The 20,000-nt window shown below is 39.8% G+C and overlaps 2 protein-coding genes across 10 annotated transcripts in view; both read right to left on the bottom strand.

Annotated features, from left to right (window-relative positions):
- Positions 1-13,949, bottom strand: part of LOC138030975 (uncharacterized) — a 29,514-nt gene extending 15,565 nt beyond the window's left edge. For 5 of the 7 annotated variants that reach the window (XR_011128084.1, XR_011128089.1, XR_011128087.1 and 2 more), the window contains exons 1-2: positions 13,833-13,943; positions 1,443-2,648 (exon numbers count right to left, since the gene is read on the bottom strand). The gene's annotated coding sequence lies outside the window, so the exon portion shown is untranslated. Of the gene's footprint in view, positions 1-1,442; positions 2,649-13,832 lie in introns of all 7 variants that reach the window. The other 2 variants (XR_011128088.1, XM_068878838.1) reach the window with 2 other exon arrangements.
- Positions 13,950-15,816: 1,867 nt separating this feature from the next.
- The window catches only part of LOC138030974 (uncharacterized), a 16,587-nt gene continuing 12,403 nt past the window's right edge, over positions 15,817-20,000 (bottom strand). The window contains exons 5-7 of one of the 3 annotated variants that reach the window (XM_068878835.1): positions 18,910-19,011; positions 17,950-18,063; positions 15,817-17,344 (exon numbers count right to left, since the gene is read on the bottom strand). In XM_068878835.1, the coding sequence (XP_068734936.1) occupies positions 16,771-17,344; positions 17,950-18,063; positions 18,910-19,011 (790 nt within the window). In that variant the 3' untranslated portion in view covers positions 15,817-16,770. The remainder of the gene's footprint in view (positions 17,345-17,949; positions 18,064-18,909; positions 19,012-20,000) is intronic. The other 2 variants (XM_068878836.1, XM_068878837.1) reach the window with 2 other exon arrangements.

Raw genomic sequence — 20,000 nt, 5'->3', positions numbered from 1 at the left:
GAAAAAAAGAAGACAAAGTCATAAGTAGGAGAAAGTAAATTCCAAATTTAAGTAATTGAAGTGCATTGCACAACATAACAAGTTCAACAGGATTCCTTGCACATAGAAGTCTAAAGAAGACAATCAAAGCATGAAGAAACCTCAATAGACCATATTCGTACTCTCAGAGTTGGACTGGAACTACAAGTTGCAAAATTAGTGGAGACACTTCACCTTCCTCGAGCATTATTAATTTAACTATTATCTCCCACACTGCAGCACCCCCCCCCCCCCCTTAAATCAAAACGGGGTGAGGGAGGGGGGAAGTGGGAAAGGCTGGAATTCTAGATAAGGTGGGTATTGGAAGCTAGAAAAGGGGTTTTTTTTAAAGGGAGTGTCTCAACAATTTTGCAACTTGTTGTAGCTTCATCAAAGGTCTTTGCACTTGAAAAGATTCCCCTGCATTAGCCTTTATTGCAAGCTAGTTCTAGTCCAATACTGAGAATAGGAATATTTAACAATTATTCTTTGAAATCAAGGAGAATAGTGGTAGGATATTTACCGAGCCGCAAATGTTCACCGAGATTGAAAAGAATAATTGCTTTAGTATATACTCACGAAGTGATCTCAACAACAATTGCCGAAGAAAACCGTCCAAAGTCGATTTAATTCACATCTCCATTCATGCGTTAATGCGCGTTGAAAACATGCAAGCGGCACAAAGCATGCGCAAAAGTGTTTACAGAAGCTTCAAATATGGAAAATCTAAATAACCTTTGTTAAAATCCTTGTCACAAACAGTAAAATGGTCATTTAACACTGTTTAAATATTCAGCGATCTAAATCGAAAGTCTGCTTGTTAAAACATTTTCACCATTCAATCAAAGTTTTAGAGGTTCATTTGAAATGGAAACTGAAAGTCCATTTGGTAAAGGATCCACATGAAATGGCGGCTTTAATTGAGGTAAGCGTTGGTTTGTTGCACATGTAAAATGACTCGTCTTGTTTCCTTGCAGCCATTTGGAACTTTCTGAAACATTTTTTTAATTCCTCGATTTCAGTAAACAAATTTGTTTTGCTGAGCGACAAGCCCTACAAGATAGAATCCCTCCGAAGTCAAACAAACCTTTGAAAACTTTCAGGCCAAATTTAGTGCCCCTTTTGTATTCTGTGGCTCAGCATCATCTTGTATTCTCAATATTTCCGATTCATAAAATAATGCTAGCGAGTTTACGCCGGCCATTTGTTTTGTTTGGATCATGCGTTATTCACTCTGTAGGGAGTGAATAATGCTCAATTACTCCGAGATAGCTAAGCAATCAGATTGCTTGAAACACCAAGATCATTGAGTGAGTATACATGTATACTAAGGCCTGTTATGCTGGATGTGTATTTTTGTGGATCATGAAATGGACTCTGTTTTCAGAATGAAGGAAAACTCATAAAAATAATCATTAATGTACCATTGTTGCAAAGATCTATGTTTACTTTGCCTCAGCAGTGGTGGTGGATGAGCTGCTTCTCCTGCTCTGATGACACCAAAATTGTGGTAGCAGCCATCTTCCTGAGAGGGGTCGATGTCATCCTTATGTCTGACCTCTTGCCAGTCTTGAGCCAAAATTCGGCAATACGATGCCCGATAGTTCCATCACCGAAAGCCTTGCCACTGTCTGTGAGAAAGAGTCTATCATCCGGCGATGGAAAAATCAAGCGCACATGTTCAACATAAATGGAGACCTTTTTCGCTAGAGAGCGTGACATGGCGATAGGAGCTGGCCCCGCAATGGATCGTTTGTGGCAGGGTGCATGGACTGTGACCGTGCCAGTTGCCTGGTCGGTCTGACGATCTTCATAGTCCTGCATGGTCAAGGTCTCTAGCGGACCAGGATGTTGGTCATTCTGAAGCTCAAGACTGGCAACAAGATAGTCCCGCACAACACAGAACTCTTGTGGCGAAAGTTTGAGCTTGGGCGCTTCCTTAAGAAGCCTTAAGGCACGAGTGGCAGGTTCTGTGCTGTCAATGTCAGCCACACCTTCACCTGTTATTCAGGTATTCATTTCTTTTTGTCTCCTGCGCCATTCCTCAGTGTCATAGTTTTTTCTTATCACTGCCCGCCATGACATCATTTGCTCAGAGTTTCTAACTATTTGTTGCAGGGTTGGTGGTGAGAGGATGAAGTTGTCATCAGTGTAGTACTGTTTGTCCCTTGCAAACTTGTAAAATTTCTCCAGTGATGTCTGATACGATATGATCGTCCCTGGACGCTTCTGCCTGCTGTCCAGAAGAGGCTTAGCCCACTTCCAAACAGCACTGGCCTGCTGATTTACGAGGCAATCCAGGGAGTCATGATCCGGATTGATCCGCTGGAGCATCAGGTGAATTTGACGAGTGTGCTGCTCTGCATATTTGGGGGGACAGTGCCTTCCCACTAAGGGTCTGCAGTCAGTCATAAAACCCAAGGAGCCATGCCTCCCTGATTGTGCTAGGTTTCCTGCATCTGAGCAGTTCTGTGATGGACTGGCTACTGTTCCCCACTGGTTCCATGTCCTCGTCAAATTCACTGTCATCATCTGATCCATCGACAACTTCAACGCCCTCATGAGAAACACTACCAGTAGAATTTCGAACAAAGTCATCAGCACTACCAACATCATCACCAACGTCACCACTGAGATAGAAAAAGAGAGAACATGATTTACTTTAAATAGAAATAAAACATATGTTCCTATGGGAAATCAAACTTGATAGCATAGTAGTTTGTCTCTTGTATGTGGTACAGGAGGGTGGATCGGGGAAACCATGTTATCAGGAAGGTTAAGTAAAGACAAAAGCAGAGGCGATTCAAACATTACATCCAAACAAAACATAGCGCTATCATAATAACCAAGTGGTCGAATAATTAGACTGTGGGACTTTTGAGGTTAAAGCTGAATGAAATTATGTAAATTAGAATGGATGTGGGCCTGCTGGGGCACCCTTGAGGTTAAAATGTAAGTGGACGGGTATTCTGTAATCTAGCATAAGAAAAGCAGTGACTGAGGTTTGTATCAAAACAAGGTCAACTTTAACCTACAATCAGGAGTAGTTTTCTTTAGAGAGGGCGTGACTGTCTAAAGAAAAGTATGTCTGATTGCAGGTTAGGTTAACTCCAGCCTCCCCTCCCTTTTAATGAAAGACCTGGTAACTGAGCACAAAACTGGTCTATTTGGGGTCAATCAGTTACGGACAGTGCCTACTATTGTTATTGCGCATACGTTCTGCACATCTCCAGATACTCTGGTTTTCCTATGGGTGATGCCTACAAATAAAGTGATATTTTTGCGTGTTTTAACCCTTTGATGTCCACACCAGCCTAAACCGGCCAGACGATTTTATTCATCAGTGGGGAACCCCTGGGAGTCAATGGGTTAAAACTATCTGTAGAAAGAAGATCTTAGTAAGTACCATTGGCATCCAAAAAGAAAATATGGGGTAACCATCTATTTTTGAGAGACAATATAGCTTCAATTTGAGAAAGAATGTTATACATTGCCTTGTATTTTAAAGCTTTTTACAAATATTATTCATCAATTATCTTTGGAAATAGCACTTGTTAAGATCTACATTTCCTGCATAATCATTTACTGGGGCAAAAATACCTTTGAATTAGTAAGCACCATCCTTAAAATAAACTAATTTTTAAATTAACAAACACCATATCTAGTCATCAAGTTAAAAACTACATATAAACCTATTTATGTACCAGTCAAATCGAAGCTTCAACATCCCCCCCGCCGGCATTTGAATTTTAGTTCACATGTCCCCCTGGGCCAAAAAGCTGTTCAAATGCCCTCATCCCCCGGGAAAACTAGACACTCCATGAAGTGTACACTGAGTTGCCTGTGGTACGTGTTACACAGAAACAGAAGGCACTGAATTGGGTGGTATTGAACTGCAGCGTTCCAGTTAATTTTTTCAAGTGGGAGGTCATTAAGACCATTTGAGAGGTCACCCAGACGTCATGCCAGCAGAGGCCCGTTGGTTCACACGTTTAATTATTTTGTAATGTCCTGTCCCATGTTGAGGTCTTTTAGTTTTTTTAGCTTTGGTAATAAATTCAGTTTAAAGATAACAAAACGCGCTCTTGAGTAGAATTCACTCGTTTCTTCTTTAAATAAATGTGACCTCACACGGGAAAACGTACATTAACGTTTTAACGTTAAACGGACAAAACTAACGGCTAACTAACGGACGGGTATTGGAAGCTAACGCTACCTAACGGTATGCTAACGCTTTTAAAGGCACTGCTAACGGTTTGCAAAGTCATGCTAACGCATTGCTGCAAGCGCTTAATGGTTAAGTCAGTCCGACTAACAAGCGCTTCGGAAGCAGCTTAAAGCGTTAAAATGGTCAGCTAGTGAACGGCTAGAGGCGTTAGACGGTCAGTGAATAGAATACGTGAAAGCTTTTAACTGTTGGAGGAAACCATTTATCCGAAAACTAAACTAAAGTTGAAGCGTAAGCCTAACCGGCGAGCGATAAATAATTAAGTGCTGCAGATTTTTAACCCAATGACATCCAAACCGGCCGTAACTAGCCGTGTGCGACGACCCTGGAATTATCAGGGCTGGAAATTGCGACCGATACGGTCGCCAAGGCGACTAAAACTTTTAACTTAGCGACTAAAAATTCGAGTTTAGTCGCCACTTTGGCGACTGTTTCTCTGATAAATAAAACACTTAAGGTAAGAAACAATTTCCTTAGTCTCATTTCTGCTTTTCTGCAAAAGGAAATGCAAATTAAATCTGTTTTCCTTTTTCAAAAAAACTTGAATCGCGACCTCCGAGAGGACATTACAGCGGCTTTCGCATGGTGATCGAGGGCGCAACATTTTGTTGAAAGGCCGCTGAATTTAAAAGCATTCTGTTGCAGATTTGGTCACAAGGAACCGACTTTCACCCTGTCCTCGATCAAGTGAGACGAGTCTACACCAAAAGTCATGAATTATTTATCACAAGAGAAGGATACACTGAGCTATTTTCGTAATTTGCTGCAGTCTAGAAATTCCCAGGAAACAAGATCGTTGTCAGAATGCAAACAAGAAGCGTTTCAAAGCCTTTCAAAAACGTTTGTCCAGAGCGTACGATTTCCTGCGTGCGATGTGAAAGATGCAGTTGTTCCTAGCCAAAGTAACCCTGAAATGTTCTTATTACTTTGTTCGCTTACTGCTTACGATAATTCGCTCCGACGAAGGGCTAACGCTCGAAACGTCAGCTTTCCAAATCTTTCACGGTGGCTATTTGACCTTTACCAACTCGTTTGATAAAATAAATTACTGTTTACGATAAGATTGTCACACAGAAGTGTTCAGGAGTTTTTTCTTTCGTGTTTTCATGTTTTAAGTCATTCAAGATCGAGTATTTCGGTCTGTCCCACAACCGCAGCTGCCACAATCTACCAGAAGCCGAACAACAATGCTAGTTAAATGAGGCTCTAATCTGTGTTTCTGTTCTTGTACTAGCTGGCGACTGCATTTTTGCATTTGGCGACCATTTTTTCTTTGATAGTCGCCAAAAGGCGACTTGCAATTTTTTTTAATTTCGAGCCCTGATTATCGTAACCCGCAACAACCATGGCGGCTTGATCTTAGGCCTCCACTCAATGTATTTTCTTGTTTTGTTGTTATGGAGATTTAGGAGGATAATTGACCAATCATTTGTTGTCTTGTGAGCATATTTTGACAGCTGATAAGAGACTCAACAAACGAGGTCTGGCTTTCGATCGCGCGATCGAATAACACTACACGAAAACCACGGCTGATGCAAACTATGGGGATATTGCTACTTTTTAAAGGATTCCGAGGATAAAGGCAGCTTTTATGGTTTTCCTGTAAGAAGAGGGGATACTAGTGATAGCAATTTTGATCATAGAAGATGGCTTTGAGTCGCGAAGAAGACGGTGACAGCCAAGGCGTGAATGATGACACCCATGCTGAAGGAAAAAGCTCGCTGGAAATGACCAGCTCGATAATATTCAAGTTCCAGATTTCGTGGCAGCCACTGGCGTTTACTTTGTTTTAGATAATCTTAATGAATTAGATATTTTTCTTAGTTTTCATAGGAGATGATCTATGGGAATTAATGGTAACTGAAACTTAGTTATGTCCGTCAAATACCTCCGAGCGCACTGCCCATTTTCATGAAGTAAGCCACGCAGAATAACTAGAATGCATAAAATTCCCTGGGGGAAGGACCTCCTGATTCTTTAACAACATAAACGGTCGTTCTGGGCTTGTGACGAACTCCTTGCAGAAGACCATTCCTGGACTGTCCTTTGAAAATCTAAAGTGCTGATATTTTTTTACATTCGGGATCTTCTTGAAATAGGGTTCCAGGAAGGACGCCCAGTTATAAACAGGAACGAATACTCTCCCGTCATGAGTTCCCACCAGTTGAGCTTTGTTAATGCCAACATTGCTTGAAGTTTCAACCATCCGCGTGATTTCATATAGAGACAAAACGTAGGTGACTTTGTCTGCTTTTTTGAGGATCCCGAAACAACGGTCGGGGCCAAATTTGGTGTGACCAGTGATGAGAAATGAATAAAGAATTGTATTGTGGAGGCGCATGAAAATTCTCCAAGCCAAGTACCACACAAAATAATTGTTTTTATTTTGTCCGGCACAGTTGTCAGCATTAAGGTGTGCGTTCGTCTCCCCAGTCCGTGATGCTCAAAATAATCAAAGTGCCACTGTCGTTACTCGTGGATATGAAAGTTACAGCGATTGTTTAAAACTGGCAGGCTGAAGTTTTCTTTATGCATTAGCATTGATAGTTGGATAATTGTGTAACAGCACGGTGGGCTCTCATATGCAACTAGATACCCAAAATAATGCATGTATGCGAGGTAATCCCCTTTGCTGGAATTCAACCCTGTTAAATAAGTATACCATTTCTCCAATAGGCATAAGATTACTCTTTAACACATCCTTTATAAAGAGCTGTACCATGTGTTCAAAGTTCGTTGCACAGATGACAGGGTAATTTTGAATAAGGTCTGATTCTTGTTGCCAGGTAATATTGTTAATGTCATCAGGTTTAGCAAGTAGAGCAGATCCATTCAGTAATATTAACACTTTTTGTGCCAGTTATACATGTACATTCCTCCAAAAAACCTTGCAAATATTTATCACTATATTTGATACTGTTACACTTAGAAACAGATGATCTGAACCATAACTGATCACAGCAAGTGCATAAATATTCAGGCCATGTGTTAATTCTTATCACGAAAAAGGCTGAATCACTTTTGACATGGAATGTCTAAAATAGAGTCTTGACCTTGCAGGGGCGGATCCAGGAATCTTTGATAGGGGGGGTCCAAACCTTGACTCAGAAAAACACTACAGAAACGTTTTTCAGATTCGTGGCAAAATAGAATGGCTCTCCATCAAAAAACAAGTCAACCAGATGAGTAATAATAGGCGATCCTGCAGATGCGAGAATTTTAGACTCAAACAAGTAGTAAAAAAAATCTGCCACTGCAACTTGACAAATTTCAGTTTGGTTTAGCCTTGAGTTCTGCATAGCTTTCCTTGAACGGTTTTATGCTTTTCTGTTTAGGTCTCTGATATGTTATGGATTGCTTTTCTTTTCCTATTTCCTTGCTGCTTCAATATTTTCGGATCTTTTTTGGCGTTTTGCATTGTTTTTCTTTTCCCTGAAATCTTCAAGTGATTTTGTCTCTTCCGCTTGATAGATTCTCTCATGTAAGCTCTTTTTGCCACTGCTTTGTAGAAATTATTACTGACACTCACATCATTTTTGGCCATCGTTAATTAATCGATTATTACCAGGCTCTGAATAATTGTTGACATTGGTAACACCGCTGATTTCATAACCTGAAATACTGTCATTATAATAATCTAACTGAAGTGCTGAAACATAGTGTCTTCCATCTAGATGTCCAATGTTCACAGTAGTTCCCTGTTGTCTGCTTATAGCACTGATAACAGTTCTTGGTGCCCACCCCTCAACGGATTCATTTATTGCAAACTGCTTGCATATAGTAGCATTTAATACATTGCAAACTGCCTGCTCAATAAGTGCATCACACCGTGTATATTGCTGTGACAACACACCCACAATTGCTCTGTAATGGGTCCAATAAATTTTTGACAGTTGTTTCTGATGGATTCAACTCCAGCAGCAAGCACATTCATGTGATAGGAAGGATCATTGTATAACTGGTGGGCAACAGAAGAAAAGAAGCATGAACCATCTAAGGTACATTCTACTGCCTTCAATCCTTTTTGAGCTAATCGAGCCTGCAACAGTGCTATAGAAGGATTTCTCAGTATTGTATGTGCTGTATGTGCACTCGTTCCATGAGCAACAGGGCCTGGGTTTGATTCAATGTCTCCTGATATCAATAGCTTTTCTCTTGATAGACAATAATTTTCATTTTGTTGTTCAATTTTGTCAAATGCGTAGTAGCAGATTGATCTTGAATACACAATAGAACTGACAAGTCTTTTTTGTGTTTAGCAGTCCTGCAGATAATAAGATAAAAATGACGATTAGAATCTCCTACTCTCGCAGACTGTTACGTTTGAGTTGTGGTCTAGGTATAGAGATATAATATTTTCGAAAAGCAAGAGATAAACACTTTCTCAACTCAGACGAGCTTGGTACGTCCTTATTTAAATAATGCACCCTACACTTTCCAATTACCTTGTCTTTCTGAAACAAGCTTGACGTTTTCTTGTAAGGAATTAATCTTGGAAGGTTCTCTGTCCCGGGGAGCATGTACTACCCTGAGATTGGTACGGATTTCTCATCAGTTTTTGTTACATAATCAGTGACCGAGTCTTTCGACAGTTCTTCATTATGGTCCACCACACAAGTATTAGTGTCTGGAAGCATGGACTGCTTGCTTGCCTCACTGTTTTTCATGTCACGGATTTTGTTCAAGTTGTATTCATGTGGCTTTGATGACTCATAGCTTGCAAAACTTCGTGATAGCTTTGATAAACATTGGTATACTTTGATAGCTTCGATGTTACTCTCCAAATGGCAGTCACCTTCCAAATGGAATTTATTTATACCCCGTGACCTTAGGGGATGAACAGGCACTGGCTTCTCACCATGTGTCTGTCGATTCCATTTCTACACGTATTAAAGTCTTCGCGTTGGTCAGTGAAAGGCGGTGCACAATTAATTGCACCAATCTGTACTTGTTCAGAATATTTTGCTTCACCTTCGAAGAAAGCCATTTCTTTAATTCTTCCGTTTCTTGCTTCTAAACACAGCGGAAGGTGCTCAAACACTTAAGTGTAAAAGCGACATACAGCAATGGCGGCGCACAACCTCACGAACAGGAAGTCACAGCTTTCTAAGCTGTGTTGTGATTATCCATCCTGATTGGCTTATTAGATCAAACTTCCGGTTACGCAGGAGTGACACATTTGCATAAAGAACCTCACCAAAACTTGTGGATATATCCACGAGTAAAAATGAACATAACTGATTGCAGCATTTGCACCTTTTCCAGCCGAAGAAGCTTCATCGATTAGGAAATTAACCTGTTGCGGGATTGCCTCGCACATCACACCAAAAATGCCGCATTTCCGGGGATAATGGATTTGCTGAGCGTAGTCAAACGAGTAGTGCATTGTTGTCTTTAGTGAACAGGCATTTCGATTGCAATGGTTTACGGCTTCATCGGCTTCCAATTCCTCTAGTGCTTTCTTTGTGTTTGTCCCAGAGTTTTTGTAGAATTCCCTTTCGGCTTGCGCACAGTTTAAATGTTCCTGGTGGGCTCTGATGCATTCTGATTCTCAACTTTGGAAAGATTGGCGGCTCGTTGCAGTTTGTTAGTGTTTTGTTGACATGTCATACAGAGATCAGTCATTGGTTTTGAAATTACAACATTAGGCAAAAAGTTTCCCCATATTTCAAGAAATTTTGAGTAACTAACAACACGCTTATTGCTTGCTTGACAGGCTGACTTGTACACGTGCCAAGCACCCACACATCATTAACTTCATCGCTTTTGAACCCTGGTATCCTCCCGGGAAGGACAATGGCATTTTCTTCGACATAGTTTGACATGAATGAATGCACATCCTCAATTGTTGACTGTGGTAGCGCATTTTCTGGGAGTCGCCTTGTGTTGCCATGTTGCCGTTGCTCTTTAAGTCGACGAAATCGAGAGTAGCTGACGCCGTAAAAGCACAAAAACATGTCCTTGCAAATTGGTTTCGACTGGTAATAAAATGAGCAACGAGGACTCCTTTTACATCCAATGAACTCAGCTTGGGTGAATGCCTGGATACAGGTTAAAATCACAAGATCAAGCTCAGCACTCGACAATTCAAGGCAGTTGTTTAAATTAAACAACACTGTTTCTTCGGTAAACTGTAAGGAACATGGACCGTTCTTTGGACCAAGAGTACAACCACAGCTATCTCGCAGAAATTTCTTCACTTTTTCCACTACTTCCTCAAAATCTTCTCCTTCGTGTTCAATCTCGGCCAACACGTTGTGAATTAAAACCAGAGTTAGTAAAACTAAACTCCACACTTCCAACATATTTCGCAATGTTATGTTGTCATGGAAATGTTTCGTTTGACAAAAGGACTGGGACTGGAGACCATTTTATTTGCATACTGTGCTGGCGATCCCTTTTGTTGGTTTTTCATAATAAATCAGTGGGTGCAATATGAAAACATTATTGTAGCACTGAAACAGCGAATGATTTTACGAACGACTTCTTCACTCAAGCTCTGCTGGACTCATTACTGCGATAAATAAAAATTTATTTTTGTATTCAGGCGATAGCCACGCAGCGAGATCACTATCACACTTATTAACTTGCTCTTTCTATTTAAAGCGTTTACATGACTTGTAACTTCATGCTTTGTCTTTGCCCTTCACCTTTTGTTGCCAGTATTGATCTATTTTTGTCAGTTATTCCTCAAAGATAATTTTATATAACTTTTTAGGGTAGCAGTTCGTAGAACACATTCGTAATCATCTCAATGCTTCGTAAAGAAAATACAATCTGGGGCCTGGGTGGCGGAAGAAATCGCGGCAAGTGTTTGGCTTTTATTCAGTTTCTTCTCACACTTGTCTTTAATGAAGATAATGCTGGCTAGAACCAAGTTTGCTTTCTGATGTTACTGGACAAAGAATAATATACGCAATTAAGAGGCAGCATCACATGACACAAGTAAGTTACTACGAGTGGTATTTGAGTGCTCCGATCCAAAATCACTGTAACAGTCACGGTCCTTCTAACGGCTAAATGAACTAACGAATGCTAAATTTTTCTAACGGTTACAAGGTAACCACTAACGCTTTATCCACACTACTAACGGTTTGGTGCAACAGTCTAACGGTTTGGTGAAACCGTCTAACATTGACTAACAGATTACTAATGGCTGTCTGACGATGGCTAACGGCTAACTGACGCTTTCGGCCGTTAAACGTTAAAACGTTAGTGTACGTTTTCCCGTGTGAGGTCACAAATAGTCTGCAAAAAGACTAACTGCAAATTGCTGACCGACATTTTCCTGCATGTCATGCATGTCTTGCAGTTGCACTAAGCAAACGTTTATTGCACACACTAAGGAAGGACTGAAGATGTTGTTTCCGCTTCATAATTCCTCTTCTTTTCAGTCTAATCTGATGCTAGGTCAAAGCATTCTTTGGCTTTACGTTTGCACCAAAAAGTACTGTCAAAGCCAGGAGTTAACAGTAAAAGACAAGCGAAAAGACAGAGGAAGAAAAATAATTACAACATAGTTTTTATATACGACTCTGAATCGAATTCTCATCGAAAGATTAATGACAATTGATCGTAAAAACACGCAAATTTCTGCAGTCTCTGACTTTTATGAATCGAGGGGAAAAGTCATGATGTTCTGTCAAAAGGAAGAAATTGATCACATGCTAGGCAACCATTAAGGTGCAGGGGTCACCTGGTGTCCACTGAATGAAAGAATTTTAATTGTTTGTCAAATTCAGGGTAAAACAATGTACCTTTTAGCCAAGAAACTTCCATCTTTGGTCCTTTAATTTTGTTGTAATATTTAACTAAATAAATACATTTCATCTGTCGAGCCAGGAAGCCTTCTTTGTTGGGTTCTTGAGAAACGTATCTATTTTGACTTCAGGGTGAACTATTTACACAATCGCGAGGTTGAGCGGCCATGTAATTGAAAATCTGAACATCTACAGCTGTATGAGATACAAAAACAGACTTGCGAATTATTGCAAATCACAATGCTAACAAGCACAAAAGCAAAAGAAATGGTAATGTATGAAGTTTTTTACTATCTGAACATTTTTGGGTTAGAGTAAAGCAATATATTGTTGAAAAATCTTTGTGATAAAGGAGCTACATGTATGCAAATGCAAATGATGTAATTTCAATCGCAAAAAATAAAAATTCCTGTCCCCTCGTGTATCACATTTCTACGCACGGATGCAAATTTGTTAAGCTTGAATATTACACAACATGATGAATTTATAAAGGCCACCTTTTCCAGCGAAAAATTTAATGAAATGAACAACATATTTGCTATTAGAGGCAAAAACCTTTCCTATTTCATTGCGTGTGTGAAGACAACAAAACCTAATCGTGTCAAATTGCCATATGCAACAAAATGAATTTCAGGATCAAACCCTTTCCTGAACCTTTCGCTTTGAATAATGAAGCACAAAATAGACGACAAGCTTTCTTTCAAATAATTCTTGGCTGTCACATTTCCAATTATTTTTTTTTACTTGAAGACTGTGCAGAGTTGAGTACAAATAAGACAGCAGAGATCACAGATCCACTTAAGGTGATCGATTCCTTCTCTGTCTTTGTTGAACCCATAAGTTACCAGAGAATTTTCCATTTAGTGTCAGTGTTGTACATAGCACCACACTTAGTAAAATATTTGAAATACAGCTCACTTTGATTACAGCTCGACAGGTGAAAGATTGTTGTCGAAGTCCATTACTTGTCGCTTTTAAGATTCCAGATATTTATTTTCCACCACCTGTCTTGTTTATCCAATTGATGTTCCATTCTTGACCTCCATAACGGTATATTTTGTATAATTTTATATTTTAAGATCCACCAAAACAACATTTGTGTTCCAATGACTTCGACGCCATTGGAGGTTAATTAAATATTCTACTGTGTCTACCAGAAAGAAATCTACGCATGCTCCTACCCCCTGAAAGCCATCAAAATACGCGCAGACTCTATGCACAAAGACACCAGTTAGTAGGGGAGTCACAGGAAAGACTTTTCCCGACACGGAAAATAAAAAATACGGTCAAATGAAACGCAGATTCCGACTGGGTTTAGCAACCCAGTAATTACCAGATTACTGTTTTCAGCACAAGGAATCTCAAGTTTCATAATTTGGCACATGGATGAAAGAAAGTCGGCTGAAACGCCTTCAGTTGTTGAAGAAAATACAGCAAATGCTTCGCATCCAATATCATAAAAAGCTAAAGAAAAGATTCTGGGCATATTTCAAATAAACACATCAAGTCAAACGTCGTAGATAACTCACTATTATTTCATGAGCAGCGGGCAGAATCATTTTTGTAAACTGAATGCATTGGTTTTAAGGTGTTTCATGCAACAACACTTTAATACATTCTCTACACCCATTCCATTGTTTATACACCTACATATCAATCGTCGCAAATGTATTAAAATATTCATAAATACAACGGGTCGGTCAAAGCAATTAGCGGCTATAAATCGTATCAGGCGACGTCGGTATTGTAATGAATTATTGTTCACATTGTAAATACAATTCAATATATTTATATATTCAAAAACAATATAAAATGTTTCTAAATACCTTCAAATACGGAACAAAGCTTGTGTAGACCTTTGGTTTTCAACCAAACCGCCACGAACTCGCAATCTTTTCCTCTGAATTCATATGACAAAGAGTTCGTCTCCGCCATGATTTATCAACCCACGTGGAAACGCAACGTGAAATCGAGGCTAGCGATCAAATTCCCCATCCCACATAAGTGGTGATCAAATGCCCCGCCCCCGGGACGACTAAGATGATCAAATCCTCTCCCCCCGGGTAGGAAAAGGGGCGAAATGCCCAAGAGGGGATGTTGAAGCTTCGATTTGACTGGTACATTACCAGTGGTTGAGACAAAATAATGCAAAAGTTCACCATAAATTGATCTTCACGAGTCAATTCGGAGGTCAGAGCTCAAATGCAAGTTTACTGGGAACTTGAGTTTACTTCCCCGACCAACGAAATAGAACTCAAGAGAAAGTAAAGAAGAAAATAAAAAGCACCATTTTTGTTTACATACCTGTTATTGTATTTAGCCACGCCATGTTAAATGCAACCTCATTCCCAGGGACTTACTTCCTTCCCTTACCCAGAAGAAGGGGATCAAGAGAGACCCTGGGAAAGAAGTGGTCTCCAAGGCAACTTTTGGATAAGGTTAATTGTCGAGGGCAATAATGGCTTTAAATTTCATCGTTGCGATCGCCATTACTTCCCTTCATGGGGTGCTGTTCCCTTGAGTTGGGAGGAGCCACAAGAGTCAACAAAAAAAAAAAATCCATGATTTGATTTAATTTACTTTTCAAATGTAACCGCCCCCAGGAGCCCATCAAGGGGAGCCTCTATCTCCACTAATTCCTTGAGTCAACCCTTTCCCGAGTAGATTTATTTTAAGAACGGCTTTTTCCCGCGAAAAGTATCATATTTCTGTCGAGACATCGACCGTATCAGAACTTTCGTCCAATGAGTCAACTGCTCATCCCTCCTCGCAGTCCGCCATTACCGATTTCTCAGCCTGATCGTGTGGGCAAAACAATGACTGTCATAGCTCTGTTTTTATTGGCTCTTCGAACTGACGGCGTGTGAAACTTCCCCTGGGAGGCGTTCTAATAATAGATCTACTCGGGAGAGGGTTGACTCCAAGGCCAAGTATGGGAGATAGAGGCTCCCCTTGATGGGTTCCTGCCGCCCCGCATTGAAATCGGGAAGTGGAAAAGATTCGCTTTCGATGATGATGTAAACGAGTAAAATCGATGTGATGTTGCGAATGACCACGTCCTATAAACCGTCATCCACTGAAAATATTATATACATACTAGTTATGCAACGTTTTCTAGTGGTATACCGTGGTATATCTCACGAGTTGCATGACTATTTTATACCATGCCATACACCTTATTCCAAAATGGCCGCCATTTTAGTATTCTTTTGTTTGATTGCAAATTGGCGCACCTGGCCTCGTTCAAGGTAAAATATTTCTTTTCTATTTTGCGTTTGAAAGCGAGGCCAAAAGGGCCAATTTGCAATCAAACAAAAGAATACTAAAATGGTTTATAGAAAATACAGTGGCCAGCAAGGCACGATGGGAAGGTTGGGTGTGATACCGTTGATTTACACTGATCGATGGGAAGGTTCACATTGACGAATACCGGTATACAAACTGCTTTCCTGCATTCTGATTGGCTGTATTTTCTACGGGGTATAAAAAATGACATACCACCAATAACTTTTGGACATTGGCGGAAAATATCAGGAACGAAGCGGTGGGCAGCGGAACCATCAGGATGAGGCTCTCGGCCTAGTTATCAAGACGAGATCTTTCATACGCAAATAGTTCTCAGTGTGTTTTCATCATACTTTTAGCTAAATGTAACGTACTTAGATCATTGAATTCAAATTTCTGTTTCATTTTTGACTACATTGACTCTCCCCATTTGTATGAAAATGGGTACATGTGATTTTTATTCCTTCATTTTATTGCTAGCAGAAGAGCCAGTTTTAAAAAAAAGAATGTGTATTTTCACAAAAATGTTTTACCGGTATTTTTAATCATTTCCTTTTCTAAAATATATTAAAATAATTTATTGTAGCATTAAAAAATCGTAAAAAATAAATGGATAAATAGATAAATAATTTGATAAAAGTTGAGATAACCTGCTCTCCCTTAAATAGCACTCTTCTGACAATTTTTTGTTCTTATAAGAAGTAATCAAGAACGTACGTATGTGCGTGATGTAAGTAACGCAGGGAACGAAAGTAAGCATCACGAAAAACGCAACGTGACACAAAGAACGCAAGTAAAGTATTAGCAGTACATTGAAAGAAGTACGAGTAATGGAAGTAATGGACGACACGAGTAACACAGCCAAAGTAACAGTTACAACACAACGTGACGTAACAAACGTACGTAAAGCACCATCAACGCAAAATAAGTAACGCAAGTTCCGGTAACAGAAGTGATGCTAGTTTGTCATTGTTATGCTGAGCTGTTTAACTAACTGTAGAATATAAACTAACCACAAAAAAGAAACTTTCGGCATCACATAAACTACCCGCAACCCCTCTTCCGTTCAGTTGGTCAACTGTCCCATTAAGAAAGCAGGCACCAAAAAAAAGTTTCAAGCGAGATAGGGGAGCAAGCAGTCTTCTCCAACATTAGCACTTCCTCGCGCAAAGCCCTTTTTTCCGCAACTCGCGCTCGAGAAACCGAGCGCAAGTTGGACGCATTGTAATTCTCGGTGGCGCAAAAACCGCTAATTCAACTGATGCTATTAAAATTTTCAACATTTTCGTTCTTTGGCACAGCCGATGGTGAATTAACCATGCCTTTATAATTTGTTACAAAATTCTTTTACTTGATGATTGCCCTTCTTGTGACGTCAATTGGTTTACTGTGTCTTCTACCTTTGCCTCGATTGACCTTCCTGTGGCACAATAACCATTATGCGGTCTATGGGGGCTTTCGACATAGCCGTCAATGACACTACCCATCTTGAGCCATAATATCTTTCTTGGGATCACAAACTTTGCTTATCACCCGGGTGCTACAATCAAGTAAGACGAGGATCGTTAAATAGAGCTCCACGAAGTACATAAGGGTCACCACCAAATCCGTATTTCGCTGAGTTTGTAAATTCGTGTAGATATTGTACAAGGCCACGAAAACGCTTTGAACATTCATGGCAAGGCCGCAGAGTGCGTAAAATGCCATAACGACGGTGCGCCTGTGATATCCATTAAATGTGATAATGAAAAGAAGGAGATTCAGTACACAGAATGTGTTGTGAACAGTCTGAGATACACAGTGTCCGTCCAAAAGGACTGGCATAGCCGCGGCACAAAGCAATAGCTCCACATAAGCGTTATCGTTCAGCATTAGGCATCGCTCAAGAGTGCAAATGAAGTCTCGTTCCGGCTGTTTCCAAGCGTAGCCGTTCATATTCCAACACACGAGAATAAAGATAACAGTTCTTGTGATGTTCCACAATGTGTAAGAAAATTCTAAGAAAGTCGCGTGACAAGCAGTGCTGTCGTCATACATCGCACACCGCTGAAATCTTGAAAATTTCAGAAATTAAAGTTAATTTAAAGAAGTGGTTACATCGTAACAAATAATTAACAATAACTGCATTTTTATAGCGCCGATTATCATATTCAATGTTATCTTACTAGCAGTTGGTTTCTCCTACACTTCCCGAGAGAGAAACTAACTGCTCGCAGGGTAATTCAATGTTTAATTGCGCAGTAAAAACTCTCAAAATACATCGAAAATGTACTCATAAAATCACAACATATCAATAAAAAATTAAAAATGAAATAGTAAAAAAGTGTTCGAAAATATTTACGCCTTTTGAAATAAATGGAAAATGCTGAAAAAGGAAGGCACAAAAACAACACCCAACTGGAGTCCCCTTGGGCGAGAGGCACGCATCGGGGACGGAGGTGGGGGAATACAGAGTGGATAGAGCAGGCTCATTTCCAGTACGCATTCTTGCAACAGATTTAACTTTTCCATAAATTGACAAACAGGGGATTTTCGAATCCGATAACGACGGTAATATGTATGCAATGCACACTTTCTAACATGTGATATAAATATCAGATAATATAAATTACATTATTAAGTATTATGTAATGAATTATGAATTATCATAATAATTGCCTTATAAGTGATCCAGGATAGAAGTTTCCAGTGAGGAGTACGTTTGGGAGTATCTCTAGGCTGGGAAGACACAAAAATAACGCGAACACTGCAGGGTACAAGCCAAGCCACCTTCTAAAACAAAGGGGATTAAGAGGAAGCAAATAAGTTTTCACTTCATTTAATGCTAACCCAAGGAAACAATAAAAAGCCAATAAGTCGGGAGGTGAACACTTCCTAGAGCATGATAAAAAGTTTTCCCCCAGGTATGCTTCCCCCATGGCAACAACAACTACATCCTATTCTTTGTTAGCTGACATTTCGAGTGTTAGCCCTTTGGATTCCCTCTGAGGAAGGGCTAATGCACGAAACGTCAGCTTTTAGAATCTCTGTACGGTGGCCAATTTACATTATGAACTCCGTTGATAAAACCAAATTTTTGTATACTACTTCCCCACCGACGCAGCAACACAGTTTCTTTAGAAACTACCCCCTTCATTCATTTATTAAACAACGGTTCCACAGTTCAACTAAAACTCAAATTTAAGAAAATGTGCACTTGATACCAGATTAACCCATTGAACCCTGAGAGTGACACTCAATAGATTTTACTCTGTCCAACGCCAATAGATTTTATGGGGGGCATCCTAGAGCATTTGAGGTGTGAATGAGTTGAGGTTTTGGGCCAACAAAATGCTAAATTCCTGATAACTGCAAGGTACTAAGCACAAGCCAGGTGAAAGCCAACATGCAGCCACCCCTACCCCTTGAGGCAAAAAAAGGTTGTTTGGGGAATGGTTAAGGCTCAGTGGTGGAAAAGTCAGAAATACAAAGCCAAGTTAGAAAGTACTAAAATTTTACAAAGCACTTTTGTAGTATGGAATTAGTTTAAAATTGTTTACCTGAGAAAGAGAAGGGTTAACATTCAAAAGGTCTGCTCACTTTAACCTTTATTGAGAAGTATGATAAAACCAACTTTACCTCACAAGGAGAGTAACTTTAGATGGAATCAGCCTGTACAGCAAACAGAGACCTCGGAAAAGAAGATTGGTGCCTGTGCGTACAAGCAAATGTGAAAAGGATCTAAAGATTGAATGTGAAAAAGACTATTAGCATAACAACTAAATAAATGAATGAAATGATATATGAAATGAATCATTTAATTTTATTGAACTGCAGATTTGAAATCAAGTGAAGCTATGATCCTTGCAGTTATGAATGCAATTTTTGCAATTGAGGAGAGAGGTCTGAAAAATTTAGGACTTCAATGACCTTGCAATGCCGGTGCGTTACTCTGCTTCGCTCCAATACAATTCATTTCATATATCATTTTGTTCATTGATTCATTCATCACGGGAACATTTGAACCCAGATATGACCAGCTCCCATTGACAGTGGCTTCATAGCTCAGTTGGTTAGAGTGTTGCAATGGCATCGCGAGGTCAGGGGTTCAAACCCTGTTGAAGTCCTGAATTTTTCAGACTTTTCTCTGCAATTGCAGAAATTGCATTTGTAACTGCGAGGATCATAGCTTCACTTGACAACTAAATAAGTTACTTGATACAATTTGGCCACTGCTTAACTTTGTTCCTTGGTTTTTTCTCAGACAGGAACCAATTAAATTATCAGCAGAAAAGGACTAGGAATGAAGTCAGCTATCCATGAGAACCTGAGGCCCATGTAGAGTAGAAGGAGCAGTTTTCCCTTACTTTAAACCCTCAAATCCAAGGGCTCTACCGTGTAGCATGTGATTTTTGTGGATTGGGGATTTTTTGAGGTTTGCAGGAACAAATTTTTGCGGCTCACATTAACTAAAAGTCCGCTGGGAACTAATTTTTGCAGTGTTCTTTTCAAGAAGCAAGACTTTTTTCAAATGTTATTACTTTTTTGGTAAAAACCCCTTAATCATCGAGAACGGCTGGACGAAGAGTGAGATCCTGGAGGCGTTAGAAAATGGTGTCCTTTGGGATGACCCGTTCAAGCATGTTTAATGTGACCTTTTGATTGACTCCTTTGAGTTCTTTTCTTGTGCCTCAGAGACTGGAAAACTATTAACTTAACCTTTTATCGTT

The sequence above is a fragment of the Montipora capricornis genome, chromosome 13 (assembly GCF_036669925.1).
Source record: "Montipora capricornis isolate CH-2021 chromosome 13, ASM3666992v2, whole genome shotgun sequence".
Lineage (NCBI taxonomy): Eukaryota > Metazoa > Cnidaria > Anthozoa > Scleractinia > Acroporidae > Montipora > Montipora capricornis.
This window is presented reverse-complemented; position numbering and strand designations above follow the sequence as displayed.